The 22736-nt window shown below is 40.8% G+C and overlaps 3 protein-coding genes across 4 annotated transcripts; 2 read left to right on the forward strand and 1 right to left on the reverse strand.

Moving 5' to 3' along the window:
* The first annotated feature begins 356 nt into the window (after positions 1-356).
* On the forward strand, positions 357-8012 carry tesmin (testis expressed metallothionein like protein). Of its 2 annotated transcripts, none has more exons than XM_062547777.1 (12): positions 357-443; positions 1282-1386; positions 1497-1619; positions 2484-2567; positions 2649-2817; positions 3125-3339; positions 5656-5735; positions 5835-5909; positions 6022-6124; positions 6266-6403; positions 6509-6633; positions 7262-8012. In XM_062547777.1, the coding sequence occupies exons 2-12, from the start codon at positions 1309-1311 to the stop codon at positions 7449-7451; spliced, it is 1380 nt and encodes a 459-aa protein (XP_062403761.1). In that variant the 5' UTR covers positions 357-443; positions 1282-1308; the 3' UTR covers positions 7452-8012. The 2 variants fall into 2 exon arrangements, with proteins under 2 accessions (XP_062403761.1, XP_062403759.1); XM_062547775.1 differs by having other exon boundaries at positions 398-443; positions 1015-1386.
* A 3262-nt stretch (positions 8013-11274) lies between these two features.
* On the forward strand, positions 11275-12514 carry LOC134093769 (cytochrome c oxidase subunit 8B, mitochondrial). Its single transcript, XM_062547006.1, has 2 exons — positions 11275-11500; positions 12320-12514. Exons 1-2 carry the CDS (start codon positions 11393-11395, stop codon positions 12416-12418), a joined length of 207 nt encoding a protein of 68 aa, XP_062402990.1. The 5' UTR covers positions 11275-11392; the 3' UTR covers positions 12419-12514.
* Positions 12515-16228: 3714 nt separating this feature from the next.
* On the reverse strand, positions 16229-22534 carry psmd13 (proteasome 26S subunit, non-ATPase 13). Its single transcript, XM_062547897.1, has 13 exons — positions 22351-22534; positions 20883-20961; positions 20729-20763; positions 20552-20607; positions 20378-20421; positions 20195-20281; positions 19919-20090; positions 18641-18720; positions 18423-18548; positions 18231-18293; positions 17134-17214; positions 16936-17052; positions 16229-16537 (listed from the first exon to the last, which is right to left on the reverse strand). The coding sequence occupies exons 1-13, from the start codon at positions 22449-22451 to the stop codon at positions 16442-16444; spliced, it is 1137 nt and encodes a 378-aa protein (XP_062403881.1). The 5' UTR covers positions 22452-22534; the 3' UTR covers positions 16229-16441.
* Positions 22535-22736: the final 202 nt, after the last annotated feature.

Below are 22736 nucleotides of genomic sequence, written 5' to 3' on the forward strand. Positions count from 1 at the left end.
TGAACTCTGTTCTGCTGACATTGAGGGTGAGATAACATCATGGCACATGATTTTAGAAATGAGACCAAATATGGAAAGAAAAAACAAAGTGACAATGCAAAATTGAATTGGCTGCTGAAAGCTCCATGTCAATTTTTTTTTTACATAAGTTTAATATACCAGTTCACAAATGATAAGCCTTTATGTGCAGCCTTCGGCGCAGTAGACCGCCTCACTTAAAATTAAGATGCAAACGTTGAAAACTCAACAAACAAAACTTCTGTAGAATGTATAAGTTCTACGAAAATATTGTTAGGAGATCTGTGGGAGTTGGCCTACAGACCAGGCCCGAGATCATAGGAGTGGGCTGAGAAGAACATCTGCATGCACGAGCTAAGAATGGTAGCTGCTAGTCAGTGTCAGCTAACGTGACTTGATCAAGATTTACAGCTCTCTTCAAAAAGGTCTGTGGTCATTTACACTTATGTTGCTGCTGTAATGGTTTAATTACCTCAGCTCTCGAAGAAAATATAGTCAAGCTATATTCCATTGTAAACAAAGAAACAAAAAAAATACTCAATTTCATAATTTGTTAAATCACCAGATGTAAGTCACTTTATGTGTTAGCTAGTGCTACGTTGCTAATGTGCATTGAACTGGATTAGCAGAATTAGCAGAAATCTTAATGGTATTAATGATCTATCGCTCAAGTTAATGTGGGTTGTTGTAATTAAGGTCATGTGACTTACCTTTACTAAGTAACATTGGAGTTGTGGGTAACATTAAGTTATATTAAAGTAAGCAAGGGAACATTTTTGCTAGCTAACAATGTAACATTAGCTTAAACTGACAGGACTTTTAGAATTTAAGCCAAACTTTACCTTACATCAAGAAGTAGACCTACAGAGATAACGCTAAGGCATAAAGGCACTTATTGGAAATGTCAAAAAGGTTAAGTGGGTAAAATGGAAAGCTAGCATTAATTCAACTTGTATTATTCAATAGTTAAAAGTATACACTAAACATTTCCAACAGATCCCTGAAAGTAAAGTAATGAACAAGGGGAAGGACGAGTTTGACAGTGGGCAACAGGAGTTGCCCAAAGAGAGTTTGAACACTTGTTTGACTGGAGTCCCAAATGATGGAATCGTGTCTGTGGAGGGCTATTCTGAGGATAGAGCGCTATTCTACCTGACGAGAGAGATTGAAGGGGATGAAACAGACCCAAACAGCGGGTGTGGCAGCTTTAGATTTTGCTGCCCAGTTCCGTGTGATCAAAATTCTACTATGTCCCACTGTCAGGATTTCCTGTCCAGCCCTTATCGTTACATGAATCCCAATCCAGGACTGAATTCTGCTGCTTGCTCATGGACATCTGAAGGGGCATTGCATTATGGAATGATGTCAGTAAGTGCTTCACATACTTGAGACCACTCACCCACAAAATGATTCCACAGACTTACCATTTCTCAGGCAGAGGGGAGACGTTCTAACTTTCTAATGTGATTCCATCTTAGAGAGAAATCTGTGATGCTGTGGCCAGCATTAGTTCAGATGTCACAGAGGAACCGTCAGAAGAAGTTTTCATTAAACCAGAGTTGACTTTTGAACTGAGAAACAAGCCAGACATCTGTCAGCATGTAAGATGATTTCACTGTGTGTTGGCTTTTGGGTGACATGTCTGACCTCTCTGCCAATTTGAGGGCTGTTCTATGCTGTCCGCTGGGCATAGAGGCTGATATGATGTAACATTTGAAGTGGTCTATTGGTGGTCTTCACAGGAGTTGTGTAATAGTGCAATTTTGGGTTGAACCATCCATTAAAGATGCAGTCTTTGGTTTGAGATTATGCTCAGAAGGGAATCAGATCCTTTTTACATAAGTGTTGATTGAGATGGATTTAGGCTTATTATGATTTTGTCTGAGCCACTGTTTGTTTCTCATTTGCAAAGCCAGGAATGTATGCGAACACTGAGTGGTTAATGCAGTACATCATTATGCTACGGTGTCTTTTTTTTAAAGGTTATTTTTTGGGCTTTTTATGCCTTTAATTCGACAGGACAGTAGAGAGAATGACAGGAAGCGAGTGGGAGAGAGAGCTGGGGTGGGATCCGGAAGGGACCAGGGGGCGGGAATCGAACCCGGGTCGCCGGCGTGCGATGCAGGTGCCCCAGCCAGTTGCGCCACGGCTGGGGCCATGCTATGGTGTCTTAATTAGGTGACAGGGTTACGCTTACACTGAAAACAACTGTGCTGTGACTACAAAAAGCAATGACAACATTAATCTATTTTAAGGTTGTTTGGTAATCCTGGCTTTGCCATTTCACTGAGGCTTAGCTTCCATTTATTGATATAAGATAAAAAAAACAATTTGAAACTCATTGTGCTTGAAGTGCACCTAGTTACCCTGAGCTACAAGAGAGTACTAATGTATTAATGTTGCTATTGTGTTGAGGAGAGAATGTTATTCTACCAGTTCAAATGCTTGTGTGCTCTCTGCATTAGGGCAACCATCCAATAGTTTTTCTCTCATCTCTTGACCCGTCAGTGGACAACAGTCCTGTCGTTCAGATGCCCAACGTCTGCCAGGTCAGAGCTTTGGAGTTATGAAACCATTTTTCTTGATTTTCTGTGAAGCATCCAGTGGTATGACCGCTGTCTCCATTGCAGGTTCTGCATGATGCAAATGGCAGGCCACAGGTGGTGGTTGTTAATCACCAATCACTTCCAATGATTCACTCAATGCCCTCAGGAAGTCATAACTCCACCAGTCCAGAGCAACAATTTGCACCGCACGGCAGCACTCCTGAACTGTGCCCCCCATGTGGAAAAGTTGAAGGTGGGTATACGGGGCAAAACAGCTCTCAGCAGACATGTTTACATTATTTGTCTATTCGGTTGTCTTTCATCTATTTATCTGCAGTTTAATTGTGCATAGTCTTGGTCACCCACAATGAACAGTAATACAGTTGTTTGTTATATGTGTCACAGATTTTGGTTGAAGAACCCTATACTCCTAAATGCGTTGTTGACTTGACTCTCAGCTATTGACAGAAAGTCAATTTTTCTACATATGAAAACGTACAAGACAGGAAACTTGTATTCACTCATTGATCATTCATGTCCAATTTCTCCTACATAAACAGACCTTGGTCAGTTTGATTACATCAGCTCTTATCCAGTGGGTCGGATGATTCCTTCCTCTTTGCCAGGACCATGCACTCTACCGTCTCAGCAGTATGGGCCCTCCCTCGGCCTACCGTCTGGCCACCAGGGCCTCCCCTCCAGCCCATATGGTGCCCCAGTTCCTCTGGGCCCTGGCTTCGGATACAGCCTCATGTCTGGGCCCTACATGTCACAGGTTTGAGGCCTATCAGCTGCTTACAGTGTAACAGACACGTTTAATAAGCCAGTCAGTCTTCTATCATCATTTTTACATCTTGTCTCCAAAAATGGTGCGAGAGGGACATATAACATAACAGTTTATTACTGTTATGTAATTGTTTAATACAGACCCGGCTGCAGAGAGCCGTGATAAAGGGGGCATTTGAGATTTTCAGGGGGGCACTATCAATCGTAAAAGGCTACAGTTAGGATTAGGCCAAGTAAAACTGAGGGGGCACCTTTTTTTGTGTGAGGGTGCACCGCCCCCTTTTGCCCCCCCCTGGAGCCGGGTCTGGTTTAATAACTGTCTCTTAACATTTGGAAGCTGAGGAGATCAGTTGCAGGAGTTTTAAGAGTGAAATGGTGCCCATTTTTACCCCAATGTAAGGTTTGAATTGCTTAACATTCTGAGGTCTTTTTTTCTGTAGTATTGTTTGTTTGTGTTGTTTGTTGTGACATGTCTGGACTGAAGACAGGCCATTTTAGCACCTGGACTCTTCAACTTTGCAGCTGTGCTGTATGTGCATAATGCAGTTTGGCATTGTCTTCCTGAAATATTCAAGGCTTTCTTTGAAAAAGACATTGTCGGGATGGAAACATATGTTGATCCAAAACTTGTGTATCATTCAGCTTTAATATGGCCTTTCCAGATGTGCAAGCTACCCATGCCATAGGCTCTAATGCACCCACATACTATCACGGGTGCCAGATTTTGAATTGAATCTTCACCGCTCAGAGACTGCCTCGTCGGAATGTTCTCTTTATACCCAATCATGCTGTCAGTCAGCCTATTTAGATGCAAAATGTTCCTGCTGTTTTCTGCATTGTGTTCAAGCCTTTTGTTTCCCCGTTCCAACGATTGAGACGTGTTGCTGGAATTAGATTCGAAAAGAGCATACATGTTCCATAACATAATGACATTTTCAATTTCAACATTTGATAGGTCGTCCATGTTCTTTTTGGAGAGAAGTATAGGTGTACAGCGTTTGCAGATAATCGCATTTTGTTTTTTGTTTTTTATTTTCATTTTACACAGTGACCAAACTAGTCTGAAAACGGCGTGTGATCAAACGCAATAAGTGGGTTGAGCCAGGTTGGATTCAATTAATGAAAGGTTTAGGTTAAAGGTGACCAATAACAGTGTTGAGCATTACGTTTAAATGGAATGCTTCAGAGGAGATAAACCTATAGCCTTTGAAATCTCAATATTGGCATCGGAATTTTCAAAGAATAATATGTAGGCCGAGGATTTCTCTTGCTCTTCCAAACAATTAAATTCACAAGAACAGTCGAACGAGTCGTAGCTTTTCAGATCTGTTTTGAATACTGTATTATCCGACCAGGTTGTTAATCTATGTAGTAGGGCCTAGGCTAATATGATTTTGAGCAAAACATGCAATATTACATATTCAATTATGAGTCGCGATGAATCTTGTTTAATGGAATCCTGATGGGAGAGCCAGTGATAGCCTGATCATGTCAAAAATGATCTTATAGCCTAGTTACTGTCTGATACTATACTATAGGCCTATGATAGGCCAACTATTGTAATATTATATTCTCGTCTGGCTTTAGTATTAATGAGAAAGACATGCAAAAAGAGATGAATGCCCCCGCAACATAGGAATATATTAAACCATGGTGGAGAATAATGTTGCCAAATTGACGTGGTCTGTTTATGCATTTAATTGACGTGGTCTGTTTATGCATTTTTAAGCCTATGTTTTAGAATAAGTGACGATGCTTTCTTGTGCGCACTGCTGGGATGCTTGCATGTTTCCATCTAGTCCTCATGCCCCTAATATCTTCCACATTAAAAAGCACTTACTGTATGAAGAGAGTGGACCAAGATCAAATCATTTGAAGAGAAATTACAGAACTATAGGCCACCTGATTCAAGTTTGGGTTCCATACTTTGAGGTCGTTCCGTTTTTCAGCAAGCGATAGCTCCATTCATATTTGGAACTACAAAAATGAAATTGTTTGCACGTTATTAATGATAGGCTATTTGCAGCCAATATGGCATAGGCATTGTGGCCCTAGCTTGCTCCTACTGGCCCGCCCATCTCAGAGTCCCCGTCTCAACAGCTTTTCCCGAACTTCCCATGTCGCCGGACATTTAAAACGCCTGAGCCTTTACGACATGGAGACATTGCAAACAAACCTGAGTCCCAGTTCAGAATGAAGGGTTATGAATGCATTTGGACCTTTTAAGTCCATTTTCAAATGAAAAATAAATGTGTTGTATCACTTCGTGTGTATGTATCATAAACTACATTCTGTTTCCCTTTAGTTCCATCAGAACCCATGCCCTTTGTACCCAGACACGCTAGGATTGAATCCAGAAAGTCAGCCGAAGATGATCCAGAGACAGTATGAGCACACAGCTTGAGTCATTTACTAGATGTTAATATTGTATTTTGGATGTATTTTTGATTGAATTGCATATTGAGTTTACCACTCTTACAACAGGTTAAGTGGATCCCACTGGGACTCCAAATCCCAGAGGAAGCCTTGCAACTGCACCAAATCACAGTGTCTTAAGCTGTATGTTATCTCTTCTATGTGTTCATATTCACATTTCAATTAGAAATAGATTCAATTGTATTTTCTTTACAGATTAAGTCATTTTTATCTTATGGTGTGACTCTCTTTGAAGATATTGTGACTGCTTTGCAAACGGGGAGGTTTGCAGCAACTGCAACTGCATCAACTGTTGTAACAACACTGAACATGAGCCTGAAAGATACAAAGCAATCAAGGTTAGTCAGATTCAGCCATGTACCAAAGACTTGTTTTGGGTCATTTGATTTGAGGTCATTTAAGATCTAAGTCCATAGCACAGGTTTGTAGCTTGTAGCAACACAATACCAATCTAAATATTTGTCGCCCACTTCCATAAGATCTGTCTTGAGAGAAACCCAGAGGCCTTTCGTCCAAAAATTGGCAATCGTAAACTTGGAGACCCTAAAGGGCGTCATAATAAGGGCTGCAACTGCAAGCGCTCTGGCTGCCTGAAGAACTACTGTGAGTGCTACGAGGTGAGGAGAAGCGACATCTTAAAATCCTGGAATTGGCCGTCAGTAAATTCATTTCTCTCGAAGAATCACTGATTTTGTTTGTCTTCTTGTTGTTTTGATTTCCAGGCCAAGATCATGTGCTCCTCCACTTGCAAGTGTGTTGGCTGTAGAAACTATGAGGAAAGCCCCAAGAGAACGTCAGTGGGCTGGGAGAGTTCTGAGAAGAGTTCTGGCCGGGGGCAGAAGAGCAGGTAATTCAGATGATCTCTATTCTTGATTGAGCTGATTCAGCATGATGTATGTTTCTCAAAATACGTTTTGAAACATGTACTCTGAAGAGAACGACCTTGATAATGTTCTTTAACCAGTGGCCAGAAAAAGAATTGGAATATAATGAATCCATTGTAAAGTGAATAGTCACAAAGAGCTCACTGTTGCATCTCATCTTTAGTCACACTGATTCAGCTTTTTCCCTTGGCTTGAAGTTTTCACTTGCTAATTGGTTATCTCCTGCTTCTGAGAGCTTCTTACTAAACGGAATATAGTGTGTCCTAAACCACATTAGCAGCAGACGCACATTCATTTGTGTGGGTGAGTGCGAGTTCCAGAGCGCCTGTTTCTTACCCATCTGGTTTTACAGATGTGGTTACACCCATGGCACGTTGTGTGATGTTTGTGTTGTTGTACGGTGGGTCATTGTTGCCACTGTTGTAACCCAACCACACTGCGCTTACATTGGTATGGCTATGCAGCTGCTGGCCATGTCTATAGCTACCCGCCACCCTCTTTTATGGCTTTTAATCTTTAATTCTGTAGCCTCCTGACAGGCTGAAGCCTTCTCTTGTTTAGCTTCGTCACCATGGCTCTTTGTGTTGATAGGTGTCCGCTGGCGTGCATCACGCCTGACGTGGTGGAAGCCACGTGCGGCTGCCTCCTGGCTCAGGCTGAAGAGGCGGAGAGGGAAGGGTGCACTTTGTCTCAAGCTGAGCAAATGATTCTCGAGGAGTTTGGTCAGTGTCTGACGCAAATCGTACAGTCGATATTCAAAAGCAGCGGCCTGCCTGGGTAGCCTCCGGAACAGAGGAGGCGGGAAGACGTTGTCCACAGCACAGGACATAAGAGAGTCATGTGGGCAGGTCATGCACTCGTCCATTTCGGTTTTCTTTTGGGAGTCATGGGAGTCTTGTTATGGGTTTTGTTTTGAATGCATATATGACTCTGTTTGGAATAGCGTTGTCAACTGCACATTGCTACGAATGTGTTCATGTATTTATTTATTTATTGAATTGTATTTATGTATTTATTATTTGATGGCATTTACTTTGAGATTCATGTTTCATTGTCTATAATTCCTTTAATAACAATAATTAATTTTCATTAATTATTTACAAATGACTGCCGTATGCTCTTCTAAACAGGACTTAGGTCCTATATATGATCTGGTTTTACTACTTATGCAGTTAACATTGAGGACTAGCAGGGCAAAGTGAGTTTTTGTCAAGTGAAAAAGTAAACACTATAGTCTACTTTGTCAAGTTACCAGCATTTATATTTCTGTATGTTAAACAGCCATTCAAATTTTCACTGAACCCTGTGTTGATAAATGTTCAAAATAAACTGTGTTGATTAAGGAGAGCTCTTTGCCATATCAATGAACCCAAGAGAAAGTTCCCACATCATGTTTAATTAAATAATGTTTTAGAGCTGTCATCTTTACAGTAACATGATGGGATCCTTGTTGATTAAACATCCTTTCTTTGCCACTCTCCAAACATGTGCGAAACTCAGTCAAAGTGCAGCAATTGATTTTCATTTTAGGCAGGTGTCTTGTTGACGTCAGCGTTTGTGGTCAAGTTAATATAATCTGGTCTACCATGATAGGAGACAGCACAAGTAAGAGATGTCTCTCACAGGGGGTTGTATTGAACCTGAGACCCTGTTGCTATTCATGGCCATATAAAGGGGCCCTGGAACATTGCTGCAATCAGATGGGATCACAAACACGAGGACTTCTTATTCTTTTGGCCATGGTAAGTGAAGATAAACCTATTACATTTGGAGCTGCATAATGTGGTAATGTGTTGATGAATTGACACGTAAACAACAAATACACAACTTTGTTTACAGGGACAGACAACAAGTATATGGATGTACGTAATTTTATGTGTTCTGATCATGGACTCGCACTGCACTGAAAAGGTATGGAATTTGAATAATTCACATAAATTTTATCTGATCACTATGCAGTACTTTTTAAATATGAAATTTATTAACATCCCTTACAGCAAACTATACGTTCCAATAACTGGGGACCACAGTCAATGATGTACCTCAAAGGCAAATGTGAGTATATCTTTCAGCATTCATGGCGTGCTTATATATACAATGTCATGTCACAGTTGAAGTAGTTTAGTATTAGAAAGCCATCAATGGACATGAAATGGATTAAATGACAAAAATGTAACACCTTATTGGCCATAGGGGTCTATATTGTACCTATGAAATGACAATAATGAATGTGATTGCGTCTGTTTATATTGTTACAATAGGCTCAGTATGATCCCAAATGGACAATTTTAGGAGAATGTTACCTTGAATTTAAGGGGATACCAATTGGGTGTTGTGTGGAAATGCATTCTGCTAGATAGTTTCAAAAGCAGTGTTCTCATGCTATTGCAGATGGCAGAAGACATGAACCTGACATTCTTGAAAATGTTTATGAATCAGGGATGAGCGACTTGTACACGGTCATCAAAGGTAGGTCGTGCATTGTTAGGACAATTTTACTTATGTTGTGTTACACATAATGTAGTTTACCCCTAAATGTAGAACGGCTAAAAAGCTTGGTTTTGTCATTTTGAGACCAGGGAAAATGTCAGTGAGCTCAAAGTATGACTAAAAAAAACAACAACCCTCTGCCCCTCCCTTCAAGGAAACTGGTTTGTTATGGTCGGTCTGCTCAGGAAGGGCATGAAAGTGTGAAGTGAAAGAGGCTGCATAACTGCTATTGACGTGTACTGTAATGTGTTTTACCCAAGGATTTCAAAAACTGAGGTCAGTGGATTCCAGAAACCCCAAGAGGATGTTCGCATCTGAGAATCTTATGATTCGTTATGTTAATTAGATTGCATGTATAAAGTGCTTTATTTAATGTAATGATATTGTTCAGGAGACACTGATTTACTGGTCATTTTAGTGTCAAATCTTAACGTGAACCCTTGTTTGTTAATGTATTTAATAAAATAAACTTTACCAAATACCATTATTGTTTAAAAGCCCAAAGACAGTCTTGCAATATTGTTACACTCTCTGAGAAAGTGACTTAGTGAGCTTGAGTATCATAAATGAGCATGTATCATCAAGCTAAATTGAAAAGTCAGATTTATTATTCAAGATGTAAGCAATACTGGTATATCTTGAGTAGATAACATAGCAAGTTGGTCTAGCATATCAACATTGAGTGTCCATTGTGTTTCACTGAGTAATGGACTTTTCTGGAAAAAAGCATACGGTATGCTTGACCTCATTACTTGCCTGCATCCACTAGGGAAGTTACTTGCCTGTTCACAGTCAAGCTTCAAGTATTTGGGGAGAAAACAGTTGCATAATATTTAGTGCAGCAGTTAAGTAGCACTTTCAATAAAGATACTTATACTGCACAATAATGACAGAAAACCGGCAATAACCACACGCATTGTCAATACTTCTCTAAAATACATTTTTGTATTCAAAGCTTTTCCCAGTGGAAGAAAATTGAGTTGTGAAATTAGAACTAGGCTTCATGTGGTGAGTGTGCCTGGCCCTGGAAAGATTTTTAAGCACAGTACTTCCTGTGATTCATCTTGCCAATTCAACTTTCTTAGCTAGGGAATCAAAATATTCCATTTATTCCATGTATTTATGGCCTTGGCATAGCTCTGTAGGCCACATCAGAGCGGTAGATAAAACAGAGTCGACACTCCCATAGTAAAATGGCAGTGCTTTTTCCAGGCTATTTCCTCGTTATGGGACTTTTGGAACTATTTACAACCAATCTGTTGGTCAGTAGTCAATGAGTTAATTGATTTACACCTTCCAGCATCCAGAAGTACCCACCCTCCTGCGATTCAGCCATTCAGCACAGGTTTTTTGGAACTTTTGATCGTGTGCTACATGTCTGTCTCACATATCTGACATCTTACAGAATCAAGTGTTTTACAAGTATCAATTGCATCCACCCACCTCTGGTGCCCAGCTGTCACTTTAAGCTCATAGACAGACCATAAATAAAAAAGGCAGACAGGTTCTTTAACCACAAGACTACAATAGACTTTCTTTCAAAGAACAACGATTCAGAGGTATGAAAATGTCCGGGTTCAGAAAGTCTCGCCATATGGTTCAACCTGCCGGCGCACTTTAAACAGGTGATTTCACTGATTAGCCTGTTCATTTGCTTGCCTGAAGAGTTGCGCTAGTGCATGGGAAATGTGTTGCTAGTGGGCTCCTTTCCTTTTTTTGTAGCCAGGTCCTCGTCTCAGAAATGAACCGACATATTTTCTGCTACTTGCCTCTATGCAGAATGAATATAGTACTCAAAACAGCGTTTCACACACAATGTGGTCATAACAGGAAAACCAGCTTTATGTGTGTACGTGCACTTAGATCAACTCGACATGGGCTATTCACAGTGCAGAGCTTGGGTCGTAAACGCATACCGATGCTGGTACTATTGCGCATGGTGAACTGAGCTGGGGGCAGGAGTGAAATGAGGACACCAGTCCGATTAAAATGAAACTGCTCCTCCACTGATCTAATGCGTCTGGCCAATTGTATATTAGCAGTCCAATATGGACGTATCTGATTGGTAAACGTACACCAACTTTTTTTTTTACGTTGACCTTAAATGGCACTTGGCAGGTGAACAAAATTCAACCCTTATCCTGAAGGACGTGGGCGTCTGAGTCCTTCCCTGTGAGGCTACACTCGTTATTTGGGATTTTGGAAAAAGAAAGAATACACACGTCCGAAAGAATGTCGGGACTGACTCGTTCTTTTACCCTCCTAAGAGGTGCAGGAACACAGATGATCCAAAAAGCAAATCTTAGCCACAAACCAGCAAAGAATGTCCTGTCTGCTGGCGTAAGTATCCACTGCGACCGTTGCGCACTTACCACGGAGTCACCCTGTGTTTGCGCTTTTTTTCACTTTAGAAAATGGACATTCACCGGGACTATTGTAGCCTATATATTAATGTGGAGTTTAAAATCGAATTGTAATACGTTGTCTAGACAGGTAATTAAACACTGACTTCTTAAATAACTTTACGCCATAATCTTGTTGTTTACCACACCTAACCGTTAATGGCGCAGTGATCCCTGCATCAACGCCTTATAAACGACTTTTTGTCTCGGTAACTAGCCTACTAGTCTATGCAGTTTAATCGCCTCGGAGAATTGTTCCTGGCCAAAATATTTTTGAGAAAGCGATTAAGGGAGGGAAGACACCGCAGACTGTGCTGCATTGTCTGCAGTTAAACTGCATGGTAAAGTCCTTCAATTTTGCATTGACGGTTGTCTTCCTTCAAACGGTTTACAGCTTAACTTGTAGTAGCCTATAATAATAAAACATGTATTTAAAGGCGCCTTTCTTGGCACTTGTACCATAAGTGGAGTGTTTGTCCTGTGGTATTTGCATGCAGAGTTTAGATTACAGTCGTCTGTTGAAAGGGAGGAGTGTTTTTTAGTTATGCTTTTGATGAATAAAAGCAAATCCTGTGCTTAAAACCACTGCTTATAAACCAAACCGTAAAAATACCTAATGTCCAAAAATGAGACCATGTTGCATCATTGAGTTTGCTCATTTTGACGTTTATAAGAGTAGCCCTACATACAACTTCAATTCATTGACCTATGAAGGCCACATCAAAATACTTTCTCGATTTTTTTGTCATTGACACAGGAGCAAGCCTTTGTGATGGTCACCTTTTTCGTAACCATATTGGGGCCTTCTGGATGGGTCCTGGCCAACTTGGAGAACTACAAGAACAAAGACAAGTGACCTTCAGCTGCTGTGATCTGCCACCCGTCCATTCCTTCCATATGAGCCGTCCAGTGTGCTCCTCTTAATAAATGCTCGTGTCTATAGCCTACCCTACATTTGTTTCGGACCCATTATTCAACACCCAAAAGGCGTATAAGCTCACAACTGACCTGCTTGAATTAGCTCATCTATCTGGCTGAAGAGTTGTACTCATTAGAATGAGCTGGTTTAGAAGAACTCTGTTTAGAAGAGTAAATTAGAGAAAAAACAGAATGGTGACATTTCCCTAAGAGACTGGAAAAAGATGGTCACATGTCCATGCCAGTGTCCGGGTTATGGAGACCGTTGTGGTCACTTGGTCAGTAGCCAAATAGTTATTAGATTACACCCTTCAGCATCCATAAATACATCCCACCCTCCTGCAATACAGCCATTCAACACAGGTTTGCCGTTTGCTGGAACTATTGACCACATGACATGTGTCGCACTTGCAACTCTGTCTGTCTATGGTTCTGGTTGAACTACGAGGTGGGACAGTTGAGGGGCAGCACCTTTCCCTGGATTGGGTGAGGCTTCAGCAAAGTTAGCAGACCAGAGTAGACCATTCATTTCTGCAATGACTTTGAGATTTAGTAGTAGACATGGCAAGTATATCAAATCTGTCTAGGTGGTTAAACAGTGTTTTGTTATATGACAAACTCAGAGTACTTATTTCTGGCCTACAGAGAGGTCTTTAATATAACTTTTCAGCCAGGTAGCTTGTAACTAATTTGGATCACCTGAGAAGTGTACAGGTACAAACAATGCATTGTAATCATTTTACTTTCTGAGGCTGTGGTTGCTCACTTCATTTTGCAATACAAGTTCATTTGGATTTTACCAAAATGTATCCTGAATTGTAGAAAGGTGCTTCAGCAAGCTCAGTAAGAGGGTCTGTCTGCTCTACAAGTATGAAAGTAGTTTTGTCTCAGTCTTGGATATTTCAAGTTTAAGATTTCAGATATACTGGACAGGGGTAAATTCCTTGTGCACAAACATGGCGGTCTTGTTTAAGTGATGTAGTTGGCATCTGTGAACAGATCTTTGAAGTTTGCCGCCAAAAAGGGCCCAAAACTGCCATCTTTGCCGATGTAAGGAGATCCAGATGTTAATTGAAACTAACTACCTATGGCAATTTCCACAGCAAGTTAGCTCTGGGGTAGCAAAAATCAAAGTTCACAGTCAACCTACTGAAGATCACAGTACCCACTTAAGAGTAGAGGAGAAAAGGTTAGGTTTACAGGTGTGGGCCCTGGCTGTGGCGCGACTGGATGGGGCACCTGCACCACATGCCAGCGACCCGGGTTCCATTCCCGCCCCGTGGTCCTTTCCGGATCCCGCCCCAACTCTCTCTCCCACTCGCTTCCTGTCATTCTCTCTACTGTCCTGTCCAATTAAAGGCATAACCCCCCCCCCCAAAAAAATAATATATATAAAAAAAGGTTAACAGGTGTGATAATTCCAAAAACCCAAATGTTATTTTCTCCAAAATCTCAAGATACTGGATCTCATTATGTGGGCAAAGATGGCAGCTTTGGGTACTTTTTGTAGGCGAACTCTCTGAAGTATAAAGTATAAACATATATAAAGACAGTATAAAGTATAAACATATATAAAGACAGTATAAAGATCTGGGTGTTAATTGAAGCCAACTATGTATGGCAAGTTGCATTGTAAGTTAGCTCTGGGGTAGCAAAAATCAACATACAACATATCGAAGATCACAGTATCCATTGAAGGCAGACAAAAGTGTGTAGAGCAAAACGTCTGCATTTCTGATTTCCTCATCCCCGCGAGAGTTTAACAGGAGCGATAATTCAAAATCCCCATGCTATTTTCCCATATTCCCATAGGAAAAATCATAAGATGCCAGACCTCCTTATATGGGCAAAGATGGTAGTTTTTCTGCTGGCGAACTTCAGAGGTCTATTGATAGGGACTAACCACAGTGGCACATTGACATAAAAGCATGTCCCAATTACTTTTATGTGTATGCGTTTTTCATGCAGATGTGTACCACCCTCCACAAATACCACGTAAATAAACTGCTCACAAAAAGTAAGGAAACTTGACTTTGGCCCATTATATCTCCACTTTAATAATGCCAATCACTAAAGTGTTTTATGTAATTTTCATCGTTTATTAGTCACCTTTACAATGAGGTACAGCTTGTAAGCATTGGGCTCCCATGGAATGAGCAACACAAGCAAACGTATAAGTAGTGCCATGAAAAATGTGCCAAAATGGCCTGTTATGCTGTTGGAATTCACCTTTGTTAAGCATTGACGATTGCATTCTCCCACAGAAATGAGGAAAACAAAACATGTTAGGCATACATTCGTTCATTTTATACTCAGTGTCAGGGTCCTCAGTAGCGTGTAGAGGATCCATATGCAGCCACAACAGCTTGGCACCTTCTTCTCATGCTGGTTACCAACCTGGCTACATTCTGCTGTGGGATGGCATTCCATTCCTCGATAAGGATCTGTTAAGTCAGCCAACCTGGTTCTGTTGGTGACTCTGGCACGTACAGCACGCCCAAGCTGATCCCACAAGTGTTCAATTGGGTTGAGGTCTGGACTCACGTCACGGCAGGCCATTCTATCCTCTCCACTCCCAAATTCTGGAGGTACTCTCTGATGATCCCAGCTCTATGGGGGCGAGCGGTATCATCCTGGAGGATGGCATTTGGTCCCATATTCTGGAGATATGGAATTTCCACAGGCTCCAGAATCTCATCCCGGTATCTAAACTCACCTGGTAGCACTTGAAGCCCAAAAGTCCCACTGTGTGTCGTGGGCGTGGCTGCATTAAACCTCAATGGTTGACCTCAATGATATTCTATTTGATTCAGGTATGGGAACAGATAGCAGATAATTCCCCTCTTTGGCTAGCCTGGCTAACGCCTCCCACTTCTCAAATGAGACGTGGTCTGGCAACCAGACGTTCATTTTCTCGTATTTGAAAAAATGCCCAGATCCGTTCATTGGGCGCCACGGATGTCAATCAAATGTGTCTCTGCATAGCTCTTCATGGTCTTGCTTTCTCCCCTGTTCTGTGATTGGCCACCAACATCAGGCGAAAATGGGGGCGTTAGTTTCCAGACTGCCTTAGCAGCGTGAAAGAAATCACCGCGCAAGGCAGTATGGGAAACCCAGGCTACTCTTTGGCAATACATATTACATGAAAGATGTGCTGCAATGTAAACAAGCCCATCTAATTTGCATGAAAATGTGTATGTTAGAAATGCACATCTTCAGAAACAATATGCTCCGAACAAGGTATAAAATAAGGCAACTCACTTATCCAAACAATGAATGCATTAACCCTATGAGCCCTTGGCTGTTTTAAGGGCATTTTCACTACCTTTAGTTAGAAGCATTTATCCTGGTCATTGTAAGTGCCATTCACACATGCTACATATTGTATTTTTCAACACAGTCTCTAGACGACCCATATCTGCCACAATATCATGTATTATTACTTGCATTGATTTGATTTTGATTTTTAAATAATAAACATTCTTACATTTTGACGTGTAATCTCACCACAGCAAGCTGACAGCTCGACATGTCTCATGCATGCGTAGGCCCGACTGCCCTGAATCTGGCAATATAAGAATCATGGTGGAGGGATACTTTGGGGCTGAACAATTTATATAAATATGTGGCGTGTGTGCCTTACAGAAATAAATGGCAATTTTTATTTAGTGATGAAAAAGGACTTTTTGTGCTGCATATTTTAGGTAAGCCACACAAGATACGCATTCTCAAGAAACTATACTGATACTGATTTTTGGATACTGGCCTTTAATCATAAAATGATAGGGACAGTTTCCTTACATTAAATACAAAGAAATGTTCAATTCCATTGCTGCTAACCATTCTGTGAACAATAAAAAAAAGTATGTTAATGACACTGCATTAACACGCGCATAGGTGTACAAATAGATGTTGAGGTTAGGTAAGGATATCCTGGGCCTGGTACAAATAGATGTTGAGGTTAGGTGAGGATATCCTGGGCCTGCTGCTCCACCAGGACGGCCATGTTTTTGACGTCCCCACACCAGAAGTCCAGACGATCCTTCATGCCTTTAATCTGGAGAACATCGATTGGCAAAGCCGTTTAGCAAATCAGGCAGTCACATTTAACAAGTCATGGTTGCACAAAAAAAATCAGAAGGCTAACCAAAGTCAAGTGATTACTATGGTGATCTCGTAACACAAGTGATTACTATGGTGATCTCGTAACACAAGTGATTACTATCGTGATCTCATAACACAAGTGATTACTATCCTGATCTCGTAACACAAGTGATTACTATCGTGATTTCGTAACACAAGTGATTACTATGGTGATCTCGTAACACAAGTGATTACTATGGTGATCTCGTAACACAAGTGATTACTATCGTGATCTCGTAACACAAGCGATTACTATCGTGATCTCGTAACACAAGTGATTACTATGGTGATCTCATGAAAAGGATTCAGTACCTGCTGTACGTCCAGTACTCTCGGCTGGACCCATGTCATCTGAACCTTCTGATCCACCTCATCGATGTTTCCCTTGATCAGCCCGACAGACAGGGCTTTCATAACCAGCAGTTCCACCTAAAACGCACGCAGTGAAGATCAGTCAGGGCGCACAACCATCATCCATGTCGAATGGGTGAAAATGCAAAGCTAATGTACCTCGTTCACAGAGATCTTGGTGCTCTTGGCAATTTCATGGAAGGTCAGCTGTCTGTTGTTGGCGGGGCGCGTGAAAGTCATCTGAGTGGAGAGAAATGTCACCATTAGGTTAAGTCGTGTAAACTAACGCACCATGATTATATTCAACACCAATACTCCAGCAAAAGAAGCGGGCAGCTCCTTTAAAGACTGGACCACTTGAGAGCCCTGTAAGATCCTGCAGAAGAATCCCCATGACCACCACTATGCTTCAGTACACATATGGTGGTGAGGTATATTGGGCAGTTAGATCTATACAGTTGAAAATGTATGGCAACAAATATTTGGGGTCAAGTCATGTGAAAGATTATAATCACTAACAAGTTAAAATGAGATAAAACAATCCATCATTAAATCACTGTTTTCAAGAAAGTGTTCACATTACGGTCAGTGTTAACACTGCTTGCATGTACGGGTGAATCGTGGTGAATTAGTCTTCTTATGGGTTATGGCTGAATTCCCCGGCAAAGAAAACATTCAACTACAACAAATAAATTAAATGTCTACTGACACCCGCAATATTGTTGTACTGATTGATCAGAAGGATCGAAGTATTTGGTATCAATGGAAAGCTCTGTTTCTCCTCTTTCTCTGACATGTGTGCCATGTCTATGCGATCCCGGGTTCGCGAGTAATTCAAGCAAGAGTAATGGATGCGTCGGTGAAAGCAGAGCAGTATAGACTGTGAATATGATATACTTTGATTTAATTTCAAGATTTTTTTTATTTTCATACTTGATTGTACAGATAAGGGTCTTGTTGGAAAGCCCCACTTCTGCTCTTTCGTGCAATAAAGGTCTCATAATCATGGAGCAATGTAACAGAGACGAATGAGTGTGTTTTTTGACACACTTTGCGTCAGTTGGGCTCATAGGGTTAAGGACGTATCTACTGCCATCTACAGGCATTAAATAGACAATGCAGCCACAGTGGTTTTAAGTCAAAGCATGAAAAACACCAACATCTCAATAAAAGGCAATGTGCTGGAGTGAACGACAGAATGGAGGAGACCTAACCGAATGAGTCGGCCATACTAAAGAAATTGATGGACAGCTCACCTCCATCACACAGAGCAGCTGGATCTTCTGCATGAGTTTGGGCTCTTGTGCTGCGAGGTCCGGCTGACAGAGAAAAGTGTTGCACAGCATTTTAAGCGTTAAGATGTGCTTTGTAATCTCATGAGTAATGTTGTGCAGATGTAGTTAAGGATTTACGGTGATACAAGGAAAACTACACAAAACAGATGTTACCTGCTGTCCCCAGGCAGACTTAAAGTTCTGGAACTTGTCCACATTCCCACCATTGAATGCATAAAGTGTGTCAATTAACCACTGCTTGTCTGTGTTTCTCAGAGATTCCAAAACAGGATGCATGAGCTGTGGACAAATGCATGAACGGGGACAATCAGGACCGCACAGGACAGTAAGAGACAGTTCCTTGTATGCACTAATGAAATACTAGCTCTTACCAGTTCACCAAAGTTGTATACTCCTTCCCCCAACAGGCCAGCCAGACCTAGTGTGAATGCCCTCTCTTGCTGCTCGGCCTCTGTAGTCAAAACAAACAAATAATAATGATGAACGCCTAAAACAAACTGCAACCCCGTTGTGATAATCTACTAAAATTCTACTGAAACTTTGAATGTGATGCCAGCAACATGTCTCAAAAAGGCAACAAAAGGCTAGGAAAGCATAATGCTACAGAAACCACAAGGAACATTTCATAACTAATAAGATTAACTGGCACCATAATTCAATCAGATTACATTAGATTAGATTCAACTTTGTCAGAGTGCAGAGTGCAAGTACAAAGATTTGGGTATAAAATGAGAATCTCAGAAATACGGTATTCATCAATCTGTGAAAAAGTGCGTGGGCAAATAATTCAACGCTATAAGAATAATACTATACCTATAGTGCATTATATGTTTTTGTCCTGTTTAAACTCATTCTAAGGGCTCAGGCTGAGGTATACACAGTTAGGCGCTCCATCCACATATTCTGGCTAGACTCTACCATGCAAATAAGAAACTATATTTAGAGATGATCCAGAAATGCTGCCGTCTAATCTGGGCCTGAGCTCATTCAAGATGGACCTAGAAAAGTGGAAAACTATCCTGTGGTTAGAACAGTCAAAATGTGTAATTCTTTTTGGAAATCATAGATTGTGCATCGTCTAGTGCACAGTGATACGCTAGCATCTACAATGGTGTGGGGGTACATTAGTGCCTATGGCAGTGTGTACATCTGGAAAGGCACATACATATATTACAGTATATATTACATATTACATATATTACGGTATATATTACATTAACAGTATGGGGTCCAGCTCGGTCACATGTCCTACATTTGCAAGAATGGGACAAAACTCAAGCAATTGGTCTGCTAAATTGCTAAGTGTTTAGAGACTGTAAAAGTAGAGGTGATGCAACTCAATGGTTAACGTGCCCTGCCCCGGACCTTTCTGAAACCTATTATATGCGCATCAGGACACAGAGGAGAAAAGTACTGAATACTCAAAATAGTGTATACGAGTAGAATCGCAGACTGCACCCGTATGTCACATGTCCCCATCTTTCATTTCTGTTGTCTCCCTCACCTTCTGTTCTGATGCAGTGGCAACAGTACACATGGTGGTACACTCTAACTCGTAAATATGAACCATTCATACAACTAACGACTATAGGCATAATATGATCATAGCAGAGGGTGGTGGTGACAGTGTTGGTCACGGCCGGACTTACCTGGCAAGTCTTTGATTTCAACACAGCCCAGGTAGCGCAGCGCATCCCTGTAGTAGAGGGCATGGGTGCCCATGATGCGGTAGTATTTGCTGGACAGGTCGTAGAAGCGGCCATGCACAGAGGTCACACCGGGCAGGTTGTTGAGCATCTCATCCACATCTTCAATTATTTTCTTCAAGGGAGAACAGACAATCAGACGGTAGCAATAATATATATATATATATAAACGTTATTCTGACATGTGTACAGCTAGCACAGCCATAAGCGTGGAGGTACCTTGGTTGCAGGGAGGTCATTGATCTCGAGCTTCAGGCTGCCGATTGTAGTCTTACACAGGATGACTGCTTCATCGCTGCTTTTGACCTTATTTCACAGAGAGAGAAAGAACAACATAGGGGATTAGTACATTTCTTTCCCTGAGAGAACATGGACATCATTTGATGATGCAGGCATGGCTACCTTTTCTTTTGTTTTCTCCAAGAAGCTGATGGCTGTGTTGGGATCTGTGGAGGCACACATGTATACTCAAAAAGCAATCTTGCCAAAAAAAAAACCCTCCACATTACTTTTATTTATTCAATTTTGAATGATACATGGAAAGAGAAGAGTGGAACAGCTGAGGGAGACAAATACCTGTCATCTGACGGGCCACAAAGAGAATGATTTCCATCAAGGAAAGTGGATTGATTCTGTCGCAGAAGACAACAGAAATGAAATCACATTCAATACATGAACAAAGTGCATTTCTTCACTGCATTTCTTTACATTTACTTTCAATCAGCACTTTTTTTGAGTAAAACCATAGCTTACCTGTGCTCAAAATCGCTGATGAAGTTTTCATAGAGCTACAAATGGAGCACAATGAACAGAATCATTTAATTAAATGAATACAAAACATGGAAACCAAAACAAACAGATTTTCTTTTATCAGCTTGATGAAATTACACATAAAGAATGTACACACCTGAATAAGGCCATCTCCAGACGCAAAGTAGGGATCTTTCACAAAGTCTGTCAACTTGAGCGTCAACTGATGCCACAATCTAGATGCGAGGAGGGTTAGAAAATGAAACCATTTAGACCAAATAGACCGACATGAATGGCTAGTACATCTCTGATCAATCAGTACAACAATATTGATCTCTATGGGTCTAAACTGGTTTTGGAAAATTCAGTGACTACTATTAAGTGTGCATGCGTCTACTACTATGCAGACTATAAAGTCAGGCGTGATAAAGCAAAACATGCCATTCTCAACTTGTAATTCCCCTCTAAGCTCATGTGTAGACTACTTTATTCAGACAGATATTGAGCTCCAGTCCAAGTGTAAGCACTGCTCTGTTGTATTTGCCATAGACACCAACTACTGATGTACATGCATTGTACAAGTGGGACAAAATGTTATCATCCATGCTGTTGCACAGACCACCAAAAGCGGAATGTGTAGTGCATGTGTAATAATACATATTACACCAAGACATCATTATTTACATAACATCATTAATGTTATAACTTCACTAGTCTGTGGAAGACCTGGCAATGAATCGCAACGCCCACTACAAATGTTCCCAACAGCCCTATGCCAATTTCGTAAAAGATGCTCTGCCGACTATATGCCAATATAATCAGCAGAGCATCTTTGACGAGATTGGTATAGGCCTAGGCTTAGCCAATGTTGTTTCTTATTCACCATTACAAAAAGGCTTGTTGGATGAAAAACAGGAAGGGCTATCATCCATTCCATACGATCAAAACGTTTCATTGATTGAGCTTGATTCGTAGGGTCAAACGTTTTTGACATACAGGTCTAACGACAAGAAAGAAAAAAAAGAAAATGTTGTATTGGTACGCTTACAATGTTAGGATAAGCCCTAAATGTATAGTTGCAATAGATCTACGTACTAGGAGGTCGCTGATTCATAGAACGTCACTAAGGTTAATGTTATCCGGATAACATTGTCACTCAGATTTCCTTTGAAGATGATAAACAAAAGACGAAAGCTTTACAAAAACGTTGTAAATAGCCAACGTTGTTCATTTTGCGACAACTAGTTTGATAGTGTAATAACTTGCAATGGTTAATCAAGTACCCATTATACAGATGTTAGCCTACATTGAATGTTGGTTAGCTAGAGTTAGCTTAACTATAAAGCCACTGGCTAACCAACATACATATTTCCATAACCCGTAAAATAACATTGTAGTTTTTGATTTAACATATTAACATATCTATATATTAAGTACTGGAACCTGATAAGATGTGCTGTGTATAACATACTGTGCATTATCCTCTAACACATATAAACCCTTTCTATCCAACTCAATAGCTTCATGACTCAGCGTAGGTTATGACCAATGGAAGAGTGCTAGCCATTTAATGTTAGCTAACACAGCTACATTGCTAATCAACGTCAGTTCAACTATTTGCTTACTTTTTGTTATGTAAATCCTCAAGCGTATGCCATTCTGTGGCGAGCTCTGGCGTCGTACTATTGCTTTGCTGTTGTTTGAGATATCCAGTAACGTCTTTCATTTTAAAATATTATTTGTTAGCTCCTCAGTTGTTCAAGTCACTAACGTTAGCTTCCTAACAATTTCTATGTCAATGAGGCTGCTGTTCTGGCCAATCAGCAGCAAGTTGAAGGTCTTCTTCTCCCACTTTTTACTTCAACATTCGAGATTCATTACCGCCATCTACTGGATATTTCAACTAGCCTACAGCATATTTATTGTGGGGACCTTCTGCCCCCTGATGGCAAAATTATGTAATTAATTCTGGTTAAAAGGCTGGCAAAAAAAGTCAGATTACTGTTTAATT

This window comes from Sardina pilchardus, chromosome 10, assembly GCF_963854185.1.
Source record: "Sardina pilchardus chromosome 10, fSarPil1.1, whole genome shotgun sequence".
Classification (NCBI taxonomy): domain Eukaryota; kingdom Metazoa; phylum Chordata; class Actinopteri; order Clupeiformes; family Clupeidae; genus Sardina; species Sardina pilchardus.

Coding starts and splice junctions, on each gene's coding strand:
- tesmin (XM_062547775.1), top strand. CDS start 1,033: ATGAACAAGGGGAAGGACGAGTTTGACAGTGGGCAACAGGAGTTGCCC. Junction 5,910..6,021: donor AAATCACAGTGTCTTAAGCT/GTATGTTATCTC, acceptor CTCTCTTTGAAG/ATATTGTGACTGCTTTGCAA. Junction 6,634..7,261: donor GGCCGGGGGCAGAAGAGCAG/GTAATTCAGATG, acceptor TTGTGTTGATAG/GTGTCCGCTGGCGTGCATCA.
- LOC134093769 (XM_062547006.1), top strand. CDS start 11,393: ATGTCGGGACTGACTCGTTCTTTTACCCTCCTAAGAGGTGCAGGAACA. Junction 11,501..12,319: donor AGAATGTCCTGTCTGCTGGC/GTAAGTATCCAC, acceptor TCATTGACACAG/GAGCAAGCCTTTGTGATGGT.
- psmd13 (XM_062547897.1), bottom strand. CDS start 22,451: ATGAAAGACGTTACTGGATATCTCAAACAACAGCAAAGCAATAGTACG. Junction 20,282..20,377: donor TGGAGAAAACAAAAGAAAAG/GTAGCCATGCCT, acceptor CTGTGAAATAAG/GTCAAAAGCAGCGATGAAGC. Junction 17,215..18,230: donor AGCTGCTCTGTGTGATGGAG/GTGAGCTGTCCA, acceptor CTCTCCACTCAG/ATGACTTTCACGCGCCCCGC.